This window comes from Prionailurus bengalensis, chromosome C1, assembly GCF_016509475.1.
Source record: "Prionailurus bengalensis isolate Pbe53 chromosome C1, Fcat_Pben_1.1_paternal_pri, whole genome shotgun sequence".
Classification (NCBI taxonomy): domain Eukaryota; kingdom Metazoa; phylum Chordata; class Mammalia; order Carnivora; family Felidae; genus Prionailurus; species Prionailurus bengalensis.
This window is the reverse complement of record NC_057345.1, coordinates 100067205-100083211: the sequence shown is the minus strand read 5'-3', so window position 1 is coordinate 100083211 and position 16007 is coordinate 100067205. Positions and strand designations below refer to the sequence as shown.

At 48.0% G+C, this 16007-nt stretch overlaps 1 protein-coding gene across 1 annotated transcript in view; it reads left to right on the top strand.

Moving 5' to 3' along the window:
* The first annotated feature begins 1387 nt into the window (after positions 1–1387).
* CD58 (CD58 molecule) overlaps positions 1388–16007 on the top strand; it is a 39504-nt gene continuing 24884 nt past the window's right edge. Inside the window, 1 exon segment of the mRNA XM_043575940.1 lies at positions 1388–1577. Coding sequence (XP_043431875.1) covers positions 1508–1577 — 70 coding nt within the window. The 5' untranslated portion in view covers positions 1388–1507.

The window sequence follows — 16007 nt, the reverse complement described above, 5'->3', positions numbered from 1 at the left end:
TTGGGATCCTCACTTGATGTTGGAGATGATACCAGCAGGAAAGCACACTTCCACTCAGTTTCACAAGTGACATGTTAGTGTTTACTAGGACAGGAGGGAGTCCTGTTCATGGGGAGGGCTTCCAGGTCCCGTGGAACTTAGAGTTCCCCTGACTCCCATCACTGGACAGAGGCAATTCCTGTGCAGACAGTGAGACCATCGTGACGAGCTGGTTCTGGGAGCAGAGTAGTTTGGTCTGGGGTCAGACAGGCAGCAGAGAGGGCAAGCCAATCAAGAAGACTAATCACTAGGGTGGAGTGTTCCAGATGCCTGGGCGGGAGGTTTTGGGGGAGGTCACACAGTGAGGGGATCCACCACACCGGACTCCTCAGCCTAAGGGAAAGTCCACAGTTGAGATGGAGGTAGAGAGGAAAACACAGAGGAAACTGAGAAGGGAGAAACCCAAGGCTGGAAGTCCCAGCTCCGGAGGAAGGGAGTGCTGGGCGTCGGGGGCAGCCTTCAGGAAAAGGTGGCTCGACCTCGAACGAGATCGGCGGGACCAGGTAATCCCGCACATCCTAGCAGGGGTCCAAAATGTTTCCTTTTAATGTGCGCGGACAGTGACCCGCAGGAAAGGCGAGCCCCGCCCTCTGCTGTTGGAAAGCGCTGAAGGAATGAAGGGCCTGGGAGCCTCCCAGTCCTCTGGGAGAGTCCTCCAGTCACCGCAGGGGCCGGCCGAGCGGGGCGCAGCTCCCCCTACCCCCACTTGCGGACACATGCCTCCGTCTCGTCCCAAACGTCCAGCAAAAGTGCTGCAGGAGGAGGAGGAACCAACACAAGCTTGGTTTTAAAGATGCAAGCCACCGTGAAGGGACAGCTCCACAGAGCAGACGGGGAGGCGGCAGAACGACTTTGGGGACCGGGGGGAGGCAGGATGGCGTCCGGAGCAGATGCAGGGTGCGGGGGCGGCGCGCGGCTGCGCCCGACCCGACCGGGAAGGAAGCTCCAGAGTTGGAATGGGGAGCTAGCCGGGCGCGGAGCGGAGCATGTGGGTGGGGCAGGGCTAGCGAGGGGGCGGGACGGGGCGGGACCGGGGCTAGCAAGGGAGAGGGCGGGGTAGGGCGGGGCCAGCGAGGGGTGAGGCGGGCCGGGCCCGCGAGGCGGTGGGACGGGGTGGGACGGGGCGGGGCCAGCGAGGCGGCGGGGCGGGGCCAGCGAGGGGCGAGACGGAACGGGACCGGGGCTACCAAGGGAGAGGGCGGGGTAGGGCGAGGCCAGCTAGGGTGGGGCGGGGCCAGTGAGGGGCGAGACGGGACGGGGCCAGCGAAGCGGCGGGGAGGGGCCAGCGAGGGTGGGGCGGGGCCAGCGAGGGTGGGGCGGGGCCAGCGAGGGTGGGGCGGGGCCAGCGAGGGTGGCACGGGACCGACGCAGGACCAGACCGGGCCTGCGCGCGGCGCCAGGCGGAGCTGCCCTGGAACTTGCAGCCCACGCTGGCCCAGTCCGGGCGTAGAGGCTGGCCGGACGAGCCATGCACGCGGGGGGAGACGGGCTCTTGGCCGCGGGGATTCTCGGTGTGGCCTGTCTGGTGCTCCATTTGGGTGAGTGGAGGCCCCCCCCCCCCCGGGACCCGGCGGGGACTGGGCGGTGCCGGAGATGTCCGGGGACCCCAGGGCTCCGGCGCCGAGTGGACGGGCGGCGCCCGAGGAGGCTGCAACTTGGGTTGGGGAGCGGGGGGGGGGGTGGCGGGGTAAACGCTGCCCGCGGAGAGACTTGTCCCGTCGTCAGCGAGTCTCTCGTGGGTAGTCAGGAAGTAACTTTGACCTTAGGCACCGGAATCCTGGTTGGGAAGAGGGACCGGACTCCAGCTCGCTCACTTCTCCGGCGTAGTTTCCTCTAAGACCCCCCACCCCCCCGCCCCCCCGCCCCAAGTCGTGTCACCTCACGACTCACTGTTTCTCCGGAAGGGTGTGCCTTTTCTAAGTTCCAGGGACTGCTAGCGGCTTCCCCTCCCCGGGGTACTTCGCCGCCGCCAACTTGGTCTGCCCTTTCACTGCTTCCGCTGCCTGTGAGCCCTTTGAGGACGGGGCTGGGCAGCGGGTTCCACCTGCCCGAGGAGTCGGCTGGTCCGCCGCGCGGGGAGGGGGCGCGCGAGCTCGCTCGGCCGCCTGGCGCCCCCGCCCTCGCCGCCCCTTGCCCCCGCAGCCCTCTCTCCTCCGACACCGCGCGTTTGACTGGCACTGCCGCCGGCGGGGGACCTGGGACGGGGACTGGCCGAGGGGAGCGTCTGAGTGGGCGATGGCCTCACTCCGGGATTCCTAAGTAGGGCGGCCGGTGCTCTTTCCTGCCCTTTGAAACCGTAAGGGAACTGCCTTCATCCCTTTCCCACTTCTTCAGCCGGATTAACAGCCCCATGAAATAAATGTCTGGCTCCGCTGTTACCTCCCCACTTTCTTTTTTTTTTTTTTTAATTTTTTTTTTAACGTTTATTTATTTTTGAGACAGAGAGAGACAGAGCATGAACGGGGGAGGGTCAGAGAGAGGGAGACACAGAATCTGAAACAGGCTCCAGGCTCTGAGCTGTCAGCACAGAGCCCGACGCGGGGCTGGAACTCAGGGACCGCGAGATCGTGACCTGAGCCGAAGTCGGCCACTTAACCGACTGAGCCACCCAGGCGCCCCCAACCTCCCCACTTTCAGTAAACCCCTAACACACACGGTCCTGGCCAAACCCCCGGAGCATGTTTATAAACCCTTAACTACTTTTCCTTAACGGGAGGGTTTCCCGTTGGAGGCCCCTTGGCCCAAACTACACATCAATCTTCCAGCCACTGAGTGCCTGTGGGGTACCCATATCTGTGGAGTACAGCTTGCGGGGAGGGGTTGAGAGACCTCAAAAGCGCCTGCATTGCAAGGTACAGAAGTAAATGTAAGACAGGCCTCTGAGCATAAGGTGCTGTGGGCATACAGAGGGAGAGAAGACTGTCGTGAAGTCAGGTATCTCTTGTGAAGCAAAGACTTCAGGGTAGGGAGGGTATGTGAACCTAGCCAACCGGGATATGTGGTGTGGGGACACGCGGTGACGTGGCAGAGGATTCCAGGAGGTGACAAAGACAACTTGGCAGGCGAAGGAGAACTCTTTCTGGGCCTGGCAGAATCGGAACCCTGTGCTTAGGAGGGATAATCTGGCCTCCGTGCAGAGGAAGGGGTGTAACTGGGAGGAATCGGAGGCTGAGAGGAATTGGAGGCAGGGAGGCCAGGGCAGGTGCCATCACAGGACCCCAGGAGCTTTGAGGCTTTCCTATGCTGGTGGCCGTGGAAACCAGGAGGCACGCAAACAGGCAGAATCTGACTCATTGGGAAGCAGCCACCAGTGGTTAAGAGCATCAGCTCTGGGACGCCTGGATGGCTCAGTTGGTCAAGCATCAGACTGCAGCTCAGGTCATGATTTTCTAGTTCGTGAGTTCGAGCCCACATTGGGCTCTCTGCTGTCAGCTCAGAGCCTGCTTCAGATCCTCTGTCCCCCTCTCTCTCCCTTCTTCACTTGCTCTCTCTCTCTCTTTGTCTCTCTCTCTCTCTCTCAAAAATAATAAACATTAAATTGATAAAAGAGCATCAGCTCTCCAGTCAGATGCTTGGCTTCCCACCCTGGCCCTGCCCCTCACCCGAGTTGTAACTTCTGTACATTACCTAACTTTTCCATGCCTCGCTGGGCATGGAAGACAGAGACCACTCACTGGTGAGAAAGGATAATAATAGTGTGTGCTTCATAGAATGATTGTGAACGTCAGTCTGAACAAATTCTTACTGAGTGTCAACTATGTGTTGGGCACCGTATAAGAGAGTGGGGTTGCAACAAAGAACAGACTTCCCTGCCTTTGTGAAGCTTACGTTATAATGGGGGAATAAATGAGTAAATATGTAGACATTGAGTGGTGGTAAAGTAAACACTGATGAATCAGAGATTAGTAATGCAGAGAAAAGGAGAGTGAGTGTGGTAATATTCCTTTTTAATTCTTTAAAACTTTGGAACATTGCAAATCTGTAGAATAGTTGCAGAAAATAGCATAATGAACCGTTGGTTTACTTCTCTCTGTTCCTATACATGTACACTTAATTTTTTTGTGTAAACCTTTGAGAGTTGCAGATCTTTTTTTAAAAATATAATTTATTGTCAAATTGGTTTCCATACAACACCCAGTGCTCATCCCAACAAGTGCCCTCCTCCCTGGCCATCACCCACTTTCCCTCCTCCCCCCACCCCATCTAGCCATAGTTTGTTCTCAGTATTTAAGAGTCTCATATGGTTTGCCTCCCTCCCTCTCTGTAACTTTTTTTCCCCCTTCACCTCCCCCGTGGTCTTCTGTTAAGTTTCTCAAGATCCACATATGAGTGAAAACATACAATATCTGTCTTTCTCTGCCTGACTTATCCCACTTACACAATATCCTCCAGTTCCATCCGCGTTGCTGCAAATGGCGAGATTTCATTCTTCCTCATTGCCAAGTAGTATTCCATTGAATATATAAACCACATCTTCTTTATCCATTTGTCAGTTGATGGACACTTAGGCTCTTTCCATAATTTGGCTATTGTTGAAAGCACTGCTATAAACATTGGGGTATATGTGCCCCTATGAACCAGCACTCCTGTATCCCTTGGGTAAATTCCTAGCAGTGCTATTGCTGGGTCATAGGGTAGATCTATTTTTAATTTTTTGAGGAACCTCCAAACTGTTTTCCAGAGCAGCTGCACCAGTTTGCATTCCCACCAGCAGTGCAAGAGGAGAGTTGCATATCTCATGACACCTTACCCCTAATATGTGAACATATGTTTTCAAAGAACAATGTGTCTCCAGTAAGCCATGGAACCATGAACACAGTCAGGAAATACATCATCGATATGATACTGTTTTCTGGTAGAGTCCAGAAGCCAATCCTGGAGCACATTCTGCATTTGGTAGTCATGCCTGTTTAATCCCCTTTATTTATTTTTTATTTTTTAATGTTTATTTTTTTGTTTTGAAAGAGAGAGAGAGAGAAAGAGAGAGAGAGAGAGTGGGAGGGGTGAGGGGCAGAGAGAGAGGGGGAGAGAGAATCCCTAGCAGGATCCTAGCAGTCAGTGCAGAGCCCCACATGGGGCTCGATCACGCAAACCATGACATCATGGCTTGAGCTGAAATCAAGAGTCGGAAGCTTAACTGACTGAGCCACCTGGGTGCCCCTAATCCCTTTTCATCTAAAACTTGCCAACTCTTTTTTTGGGGGGGTGTACTTTATGACATCACCACTTTTGAAAGGTCTGGGCCAGTTTTCTAGAATGTCCCTCGATTTGGCTCATCTGTTTTCTCATGATTAGATTCTGGAGTGTTAGATTCTGGAATCAGATTCAGGAATGTTTCACAGGTGTGTTGTGTCCTCCATGCATCTCATTAGGGAGCAGATGCAGTCCATTTGTCCCATTATTGGAGACCTTTGGTTGTTTTGTGAAGGTGATCCAACCAGATTTCTCCTTCGCAGAGGCACCTGTTGCCCTTTGTAAATAAAATAATACATGATATATCAAGTGACACCTTGAGATTGTGTGACTGTCCTGCAACAATCTCTCACCCGATGTTTCAGCATCCAGTGGTGATTCTTCCCCAGGTCCCTTAAAATATTTGTAGATGGCAATTGTCTCTCCCTAATTTTCTTGATACACCATTGACATTCTTCAGTAATGAAGAGCTTTTTCATTTTATTTTTTTTAGTGTAAGTATAGACTCCTGGATATTTTTTAAGATGGCATTCTTGTTATTATCTATTTTGATGCCCAGTGACCCAGAATTTGGCAGATGGGAACCTCTGTGTACCTCAGTGTTCTTTGCCATGTTTCCATCAGTTTTTGAGCATCTCCTACTTTCTGGCACGGAAAGATGTTCTGGACTCATTTTGTACCTTTGCGGCCTCTGCTTGTAATCAGTAGATTCTCTTGTTCCTCTGAGTGGGAGACGGAATTTAGAAATCAGTATTTTTGGGGTGCTAGGTGTGCTGAAGGCTAATGGAGTCATGGTTTCTAGGCTCTATCCGTTCTCAGAACTAGGGAAATAGAGTTTTCACGAGTTATGACTTTATCCTTTTACCACGAAGCCTAATGTAACCATTTGGTTCATCGTTTCCTCCTTTCCCTATTTGTACCTCCTTTTGCCACAGTGAGAACTCTGTTCCTTATAGAATCAGTATATTTTCCTAATATACATCAAACACAAAATTGTTTCCTAATTGCTATACCAGTACCACTACCAAGCACAGACTTTATTAAATACAGTTCAAGGTTTCTTTATAGTTCTGTTTAGTCTTCCATCTAGCCCACTGAATATGTACAGAAAACTGTATTTTAAAGTTATTTTTTCCTTCTGTGTGGCTATGCTATCAACTCAGCATATAGTTGAATTAATTTTTTTAAACTTAAAAAAAAATTATTTATTTATTTCGAGAGAGAGTGATTGAGCATGAGCGAGGGAGGGGCAGAGAGAGAGAGGGAGAGAGAATCCCAAGCAGGCTCCCTACTGTCAGCGCAGAGCCCGATGTGGGCTAGTCAGATCATGACCTGAGCCAGAATCAAGAGCCAAACACTCCACTGACTGAGTCACCCCGCTGCCCCAATTTGTTTTGTTGCTATTCAATTTTAGGGTTCCCCTCCCTTGATTTAATTTTTAAATACGTAAAATATTAACATGGTTCCAATCAAACCATGTAAAAAGATAAGCTCAGAGAAAATCCTATTCCCACTTTCTCCAGCTGTTATAGCAGATACTCTTTGTTTCTGTTTTACCTTTCTTGTTTCTTTTTATAGATACAGATATGCAACCATAGTACTTTATGTACTCTTCCGCTCCTTATTTTTGTCTCTTAACCATATGTCTGGATAATCTTTCCATATCAGTTCACAGAGATCATTCTTATTGTCTTTTTATAGTCGTATAGTACTCCATGGGCCGAGTGTGTGATATTTCATTCAGCCACTCTACTTTCTAGTGGTTACTGTTTTATACGGTGTAGTCAGGGGAGGGTCTCCTTAATTGTTCGGGGGAGTGGTATTCCAGGCAGGGGGGCTGGCAGCAAAAACCCTGAGATAAGCTTCAGGCATTTAAGGAACTTCAAGGAGACCACTGTACGAGAAAGTAGTAGGAAATGAACTTGTAAACATAATCAGGGCCAAGTCCTGGAGATGGTTTTATGGGCCCCGTTAAAGGCTGTGACTTTTTTTACCCCCAGCAAAATAGGAAGTTTTAGAGGATTTTGGGCAGGAGCGAAATTACAATGGTGGAGTGTTTCAATGAATTACTCTGGCTGCTTCGTGGAGAACAATCTATAGAGGGGCAAAGGAGAAGCCGGGAAACCAGTTGGGGAGGCTGTAGGAACAGTGCTGGTAAGAAATGATTGCAAGAGAAGGGGACTGAATGGGAGATAGGGGGATGTGTTTGGAAGGTAGAGCCAGCGGGATTGGGTGCTGGGTTGCATCATCAGGGTAACACGTGGACAGGGCCTTGGTAGTGCTGGGCAGGTAGCAAAGCTCTCAGTAAGAACCTGCTGTCTTAGTTGTTTTTTGTGGGGTTTGTTTTGTTTTGTTTTTTTCTTTTAGCAGAACCTGCCTTATTCTGCTGCTGTGGACATTTTATGGTTCCTTTATCTTGCCAGCCATCTCCCCAGCTCGAGTTTCTTTCCTTGTATAGGAACCAAGTTGTAAACTGCTTCTTTAAAAGTTCCTTTCATTGATGTATTTTCATGTCGTTTTTAACAACAGTGGCAAATCTGGACATTAGATGCTACCGGTTTGTCAAGCATGTCTCCATTTTAAGTTATAAAGTTATCTCGCATTATTATGTGAGACTTCTTCATGTTTTTTGCTGCAATCAAGGTTCAAAGAGTCTGTGTGTTCTTACTTAGGAAGAAGACAATTTGAGTGAAAGTAACGCTGTGTATTCCTGCGGGAAAACGGGGCCCATTGTGGTAATAGTAGCTGTCACGGATTGCGTAGGTGCTCTCCGCCAGGTTCTGTGCTTAGCAGTTTTAGACTTTTGTTTTCACTGAACTGTCACACCAGGTTTGTTTGTTTTTTTTTTTTTTTAGGTAGAGACTGTTAAAGAGGAGAACAAAGGTTAGGTAGGTTAAGTACTTTGACCAAGTTCACACAGGCAAGGAGTGAGCACGTGCCAGAATCCAGGTCCTTTTGACTCAAAATCCATGCCTTCCCAACACAAGATTAGATAAGCAAAACTTATGAAAACATGAAGAGCATACATAACCTCTGTCTCCCTCTCTTTCTCTGTTTATTTTTTTAGTAATCTCTACAGCCAGCACGGGGCTCAAACTCAGTGATCCTGAGATCAAGAGTCGCACACTCTCGCACTGAGCCAGCCAGGCAGCCCCATAGATGATCTCTTATATGTGACGTGTACACATTGTCCGCTGTAATTTTGCCAAGGCCTGTGAAATTATATAGGACGGCACAGTTACCAATCACGGAAGATTGCTTTCAACGTCACCATCTACAAAGGGGGCTTGGGGAAACCTCCTTTGGGATTGTAGAATTCAGAATGGGGATTTATTTACGTGTTTATTAACATTTTGTTGTAGTTATACTCTGTCTATACACCCACACTTCACTCCCAAGTACTTTTGCATAGTATTAATAATATAGTATTTGCGAAAATTAACAGTAATCTTATATCACCTAACTTCTGCCCTTATTCAGATTTCCCTAATTGTCACAAGAATGTCTTTTTTTAAAAAAACCAGGATCTCCTCAACTTGCACTTGTGACTAAGTTTTTGGTTTAATTTTGATGGGCCTCTGAGAAATTTTGAAAGACCGTTGGAATCACCTTTTAAGAACAAGATCTAAGAATGTGTCTCATCGCCTCTTGAGCACTCTGACTTTTCTGGAATAAAAACGGGCTTTCGGGGTAGGTTTTGGTTTCTCTGCTTGAAAGCAGAAAGTTTGCCTGCGTCCACGAGTGCTCGTTTGCATGACTTTTCCATCTTCTGATTTCCTCTCACGTTTCTTAAGTGCAGAAAGCTTTTTCAAGCTTTTACAGGAGGCTATAGCCTCTTAGATTCTGCAGTTGCAAATCAAACCATCCATCTCAGGACTAAAGTGAAACCAGGATACTACTTTGCATTTGCTCGGACAAGTTGAGGTCTGAATACGAAGCATAAGATAGCGAGACCAACCCCAGGAAAGTGCTGGAAAATATTTTAGTAGTTCTTTGGAGATAGCTTTGAGTTCCTGCCACCAGCCTCAAAGGAAAATGTCTTCCAATTACTTTGCGGGCACAGGATCTTCTCCTTTGTCTTCTTTCTTTCTTCTTCTTCTTCTTTTTTTTTTTTTTTTTTTTTTTTGTCCTTTTTCTTTTTTTTAAATCTCTTGCCCTTGTGCCCTTCGGTCTTTTCCTTCTCAGTTGCTGCTCGTGCCTGTGGGGCTCCAATGAAAACCAGTAGAAGTAAGAGACCTCTTGCCCAGAGTCCCTGAAATAAGTTCATGTCTGCTCTCTGCCCCCAGCTGGGAACACCTAATTCTAAGGTCTACCCTTTGTGACCTTGAGATACCTCTTCTGTCAACCAGGTATCCATCCGAGGAAGCTAAATTGTTTTGATAGACTTGTTCTCAGGCCCATTTTGGGTCCTAATGGCCTTCACTTCCTTTTCGTAGTGTTCCCCAAAATGTCTGTTGTGGCTAGTGTCTGAATTTCCACCCGGCTCACTGCTGTGTAGTTTCATGAACATTTTCCCCCTGTAACAGTTAAGAACTAGGGAAAAAAATGATGTGTTGCATACACATTCAGAAAGTAATGAGAAAATCAGATTCATAAGAAACTAATCATAAGTGAGTTTTTCAACTATGAACTGAATAACTGGAAACTAGTAGGGATGATAAAGAAATTCCTAACGAAATGATCAATAGTGTGTAGAACTACCTTGAATCAGACTTCGGAGAATAAGTTTTAAGAGACTCTTAAAGAGAGTCTTAAATAGCTCTAGTGAAAACCTTATTCCCCAGAGCATGCTGTAGTTTTGAGATGCCTCCTCTAACAAGAACGTGTGGCTTTTGAGGATGGTGAGCTCACCGATGTGGCTTTTGAGCAAGACGGTACATGGGTATCTTGGAAGGACAGGCTGGGGGCAGTGCCGTCAGTTAGAAACACGATACAAAGCAGATGAAGTTGATTTTGATGATATGTTTTCTGTCACCTAATACAGCCACGAGGTTTTCATTTCCACATGTAGTCAATATCAAGAATATTACCGAGGGATTTTACATTCCCTTTTTCGTATTAAGCCTTCAGTGTCTGGTGAGCATTTTGCGCTCACAACACGTCTCATTCCGGACAAACCACATTTCGTGGGCTCTTGAGCCGTGTGTGGGTGGTGGTTACGGAGGCACGTTGTACAGACTGAGAGGGAAATGAGACGGTGTTGAAGTGTAAGAACGGAATATAATGGGCCACATTCTAGCATGACAGAAGAGAGAAAAACTCAAAAGGAAACTGACTTAATTGGTTCCAACATCTAAATTCCAGGTGAGCTCACCCAGGAGGCAAAGAGTAGCTTGACCACTGAAAGCACCTGTGAGGCGAGTTCTGGGGGGGTATGGGGGGGTGTTCTGAGCCTGGGGGGTGGGGGATTATTGCCTGCTGAGATTCAGGTGGCTGCTGTTTCAGGCTGAAATACAGGAGACAGGGAAGCAGGGTGGTGCAGCCGAGAGCAGTGGGTTCCCGTCTTTAGCAGTCATGGCCCCACAATCCCCTGACCGGGTCTGGAGGAGGGTGGAATTGTGGCCAACAGTGCAGGCTTTGGAGCTGGCTGCCCTTGTCCGGACACCAACCCTGTCCTGGGCCAGCTGAGAGACCTGGGCCAGCTCCTAAACCTCTCTGAGTCCTAGTTTCCTAGTTTCCTCATCTGTCGCCGGGTGGCTCCCATTTTTGGCATGTTCTTCCCCATACTCTCAAGCTCATACCCTCACTTTTTCCTGGGCTGAGCTGGCCTAGGGTTCATTTGGATCGGATTTATGAAGAGCTGGGTTAAAGAAACAAGCTGCATTGCACTTCCTTCAGTAAAAAAAAGACTCCATTTCTTCTTTATTATCTCCATACCCGGTGAGCAGATTTCCTACCCCAAAACAGGGACTAATATGAGGACTGATTAATATGAGAATACCTGGGGACCTAATAGGACAGATTATTTGATATTAGACATGTTAGGAGAGTGGCCTCTCCTCTGTATCATCAGTGGGTATGTGTGGAGAGACTCTTTCTCTCCCAAAATGCCACCACCTTCATACTCCAGGTGGATGTCAGCTGAGAGTGTGCTGTGACGCAGTGGAGAAACGCTGTGGTCACAAGCCCCGGTCTGGACAAGAGACTCATCTGCTCACCAGGGTTCAGAATACTCCAGCCCCTGCTGTTGTCATGCTTAAATGAGTCTTTAACTGAAACACCGTTACAATGTCGAACATACGGGGGAAATACTAAGGCTTAAATAATAGGGTACTGAAACTTTTAGGGGATTTTTTTTCCGTCCAGTGAACTTTTAACTGCTAAAATCTGCAGGCCATCCTTAAAAATATTTCAGAGAGAAATATTTTATTTAAAAAAAAATTTTTTTTAATGTTTATTTTTGAGAGAGGCAGAGACAGAATGTGAGTGGGTTAGGGGCAGAGAGAGGGGGACACAGAAGCGGAAGCAGGCTCCAGGCTCTGAGCTGTCAGCACAGAGCCCGACGTGGGGCTCGAACTCACGATCATGACCTGAGCTGAAGTCAGACGCTCAACCGACTAAGCCACCCAGGCACCCCTAATTTTAAAATCGCATTGTTCAATTCTAAGGAAAAAAAAAAAAAAAAAACTCAAGAAAAACCTTCCTTCCAGATCCCGGGAGGGTGGGCAGCTCCTTTCTAAGAAATGGCATCAGTGAACACCTTGCTTCTCCTTAAACCTCAGACGGGCTATTACTTTTGATTAGGAGCTGACATCCTGCATGGGTACAAGCGGATCTGGTACAGTAGGAGGTGTAGCCTAGTTAAGCTGGAAGGGGAAGCAGGGGACAAAGGGGACCATCCCCAAAAGAACAGCAGTGGGGGAGAGATGGGAGTGGGAATCCAGCACTCCCCCACCCCTCCCCCCCCCCACCCCCAGTCTGGCCGTGGGGCTGGTGGTAGGTGTCAGGGGAAGGGGACTGTTTTGCCTGCACACGAGGGGTCCCAGGCCACTTACTCTTCAGCTCCAGTTAAATGTCTCCACTTCTCTTTGCTGAGTTCACGATTCATCAACCAGATTCCACAGCAGCTTGGGGATTTGCAAAGTTCAGGGTTTGAGGTAACTGCCAACTTCTGCGGTTTTTGTCAGGAAGCCCCGCCTTTTGGACTACAGTTAAGATGTATTCAGATAAGTGAAGGCACTCAACAAACATTTATGGAGTGTCCTTCCTGTGCCAGACCACGCGGATATGACAAAGACCAAGGATGACACTGTCTTTGTCCTCAGACGGTTAGCCTGGCTGGGGATACCCTTGAACTCAGCTTGGAATTAGTTGCCAGCTTTTACGAATGAGAAGTTTTCCATGAAATCTGAATGTGCAGCATTTTTTGGAAAAGCAGAAGTTCTGCAAATTCTATGTGGCCACGTGGGTGGGAGCTGAGGAGTCAGTCCCCAGAGGAGCACGTGCTCACCAGCGCCCCCTCTGTCTGTGGGCTGCATTGTTGGTCTCTGCCAACGTTTCCTCTGCCAGTTCTCCCAGGCTCCTTGGTGGCTCCTGTGGTTTGGCTCCTTCCCTTCGTAACGTCTTTGTTTGCCCCTCGTTGTTTCCTTCCTTGCTCTGCTCGCCCTACGTTCGAGCCACTCCTGTCCCCACCCCGTGTATGACTTACCAGTGCACACAAAGGCCTTCGTTTCTCATGGACTTTCATTGTGAAGCCCTGTCCCGTGTCCCTTTGTCACATCTGAAGTTGTTTACAAACGACACCACTACCATCACAAAACCCAGGTTTTGAATTTGGGTCCCCCTGTCGCATTTTGGAGGTTTGGGTTTATCACTTTCTTGTTCAATCAGACCTTCTCAGTTTCCTCATGTATGTGAGGTCGGGGGCGGTGTGGGGGCCCCAGACTCCTGTTCTGTCAGGACCCCTGGGGCCCTGACATTCAGTGATTGGGGGGCCAGCGAGCTTGGTGCCTCACCCGCACGTCTCAGAGACGCACTTGTGGCTCAGCCAGAGCAGCTCGAGCCTCTCGTTCCCAACCTCTGCCGTCCAACTGCATCGTAGAAACTGCAGCCACAGAAATCCTGTATCATGTCACGGCTTTGGTAGCCACATGCCACATAGCCCCGGTAAGAAACAGTGCTTAAGAGCATTCTGGAGCCAGTTTCCCCACACTAGCTACTCACTCAATCTTCGTGTGCCTCAGTTTCCTCCTCTGCACAATAGGGTCAGAGATAACGCCTGCCTAACGTGGCTCTTCAGAGGACTCACCGGGCACGTACTCGTGGAGCTCTTGCAACAGTGCCTCGCAGACAGCAAGCACTATCTACGTGAGTGGCTAAATAAGCCAAAAAGAGCAGTCAGTCTCAATCCCAGAACCCAAGTAACAACACGCGGAGGAATTTGTGGCCAGGAGTGGGGATCCTTCTGCCTTCGCTCAATAGTCATGGTGGCCACGTTTTCTAAGTCAAAAATCAGGGCACTTCAGTTTTGCAAAATATTCGGGTTCCACTCCTGACTTCAAGCCATATAAGAAGAATTATCAAAATTGGGTGCAGTGGTGATGTTTTGTGAGGATGCTGCAACAAAATATTTGGAGTTGGAGCTGTTTTTAAATATATGATCCCTCTATCTATAGGCATTGAGGTACTCTCATATCTTTAAAAGATCTTTCAGTACTCTTCAGTACAAATTAAAAAAATTCTGGCTAGCATGGAATATCTGTTCAGGCAATCGCTGATACATGTTTTCTCTCCCCCCGCCTCTCTCTCATTTTAAATGATGAAAGCTCACACTAGGTGAAATGATGAAAGGTCTCACACAGCCAGGATCACGTACAACAAAGGCCTTGATGTGGCTTGGCTCCCTGAAAGAGAAAGAGGGAAGCTCTGTTGAAAGCCTACTTCATTCATTTCAGCTATTGTTTAAAAACCCTCCATCTTTTTTTTTTAAGTTTATTTATTTTGAGAGAGAGAGAGAGAGAGAGAGAGAGAGAGACAGTGTGGGGGAGGGGCAGAGAGAGAATCCTAAGTGGGCTCCATGCTGTCAGCACAGAGCCTGACGCGGGGCTCGAGCTCACAAAACTCAGATCATGACCTAAGCCCAAACCGAGAGAATGCTGCCTAACCGACTGAGCCACCCAGGCATCCCTGAAGACTCTCGATCTTATTCAAACCTCAAAACGATCCTTTGTGGTAGGCATTCTGATTTACATTTTACAGCCGAGGAAGCCTAGTTTGGGAGGCTTTTGAGAGTTCAGCTGGGCCCATCTGGCTGAGAGTCTGGTACTTACCGTTCTGCCCTCTGGCATGGTTAAGTTGGGGTCCCTGTGGTCCCTCTTTTGACCACTCAGTTATCCGCAAAGCAACCCGCTCACTGCTGACTCCTTTCCTTTGCTGCTATTTGAGTGCAAATTCATTCATTCATTCATTCATTCATTCATTCAGGGTGTGTGACCTCTGAGAAAACTCCTGTTCTTTTTTCATTGGCAATTGTCCTATCGGCAACTTATCTCTCCGGTTTAGTCTCGGAAGTGCAATGGAAAAGACTTTGCTGTGGGACTAGAATGCTAGACAGTAACCACTACAAATGTGATGAGTCCCAAGTCTGTATCGCCTCCTGTGAGCCCCAGACCTGTGTGCCCAGCAGCCTACTGGACATCGCTACACAGTGTCTGAGACTGAAAGCACAATCTTCCCACCCAAAGCTGGCCCTCCTCCATGTCCCCTGTCTTAGGGAACGACACCACCACCCACCTTGGGGAAAGATTATAATACAGGTAACAAAAAGTTTATAACCTACAAGGAACTCATAAACTTTGATGAGAAAAAGACAACCCAACGGGAGAAAATGGCAAAGGATGTGAAAAGACAGTTCTCAGAAAAGGAGATCCAAATAATGCAAAAGCGGAAAAGATGCCTAAATTTCTAGAGGGCAGGAAAATGCAAATTCAGATAACAGTGAAATATCGCTTTATGTCTGATAATTAAACGTGCAAAAAAAAAATCACGGGATGCTTGCTGAGCACAAGGAAAAGGTAACTCAGGTGTTACTGATGGAAATGTGACAAGCAGAAGCCAGCAGCGTGGGAGCTCCTATTAACATAAAAAATTTGTTTGCCCTTTGATTCATTCCCACTCCTGGCACGCTCTGCCATAGATATGAGACCACAAATACACAAGAACTTGTATAGAGGAATCATTATTACAATTACTGCAATAGAAGAGGCTAGGGAGAGAAGGTGTGTTCAGCAGTGATGGATAGCTGGTTTATTGTGGTTCGTTCGTACCCTGGCATAATAGGAAGCCACTAAAAGGAGGAAAGTCTTGCCACACCAGTGGATTGGGTGGGACTTTTATGAAGTATTCTTGATTGGAAGGGCAAAATGCAGAGACGTGTGCATAAGACCATTTTTTGTTAAACCATGGCAAATTCTTTATGTGTGTGTATGTATGTGTGTATGTATATATCACATAGAACGCATATATACATATATATGTGTATATATACACACATACGCATACACATACATATATACACATATATGTATATATGCGTTCTATGTGATATATCTTTATCTCTATTTGATGATATGAGCAGGTAGAAGAATAGCAAAGGATATATTCAGAGTTGTTAACATAGTTTACAGGACTGAGGGTGGTTATAGGGATTGGGGGATAGGGTAAGGCCTTCAAGCCACACACCCAGGCCAGAGAAGAAGACTGTGCTAAGTAGATATATCATTGCTCTGCATCTGTATAAAATTGTATCTATGTGTCTATTATATACTTTGTTATTG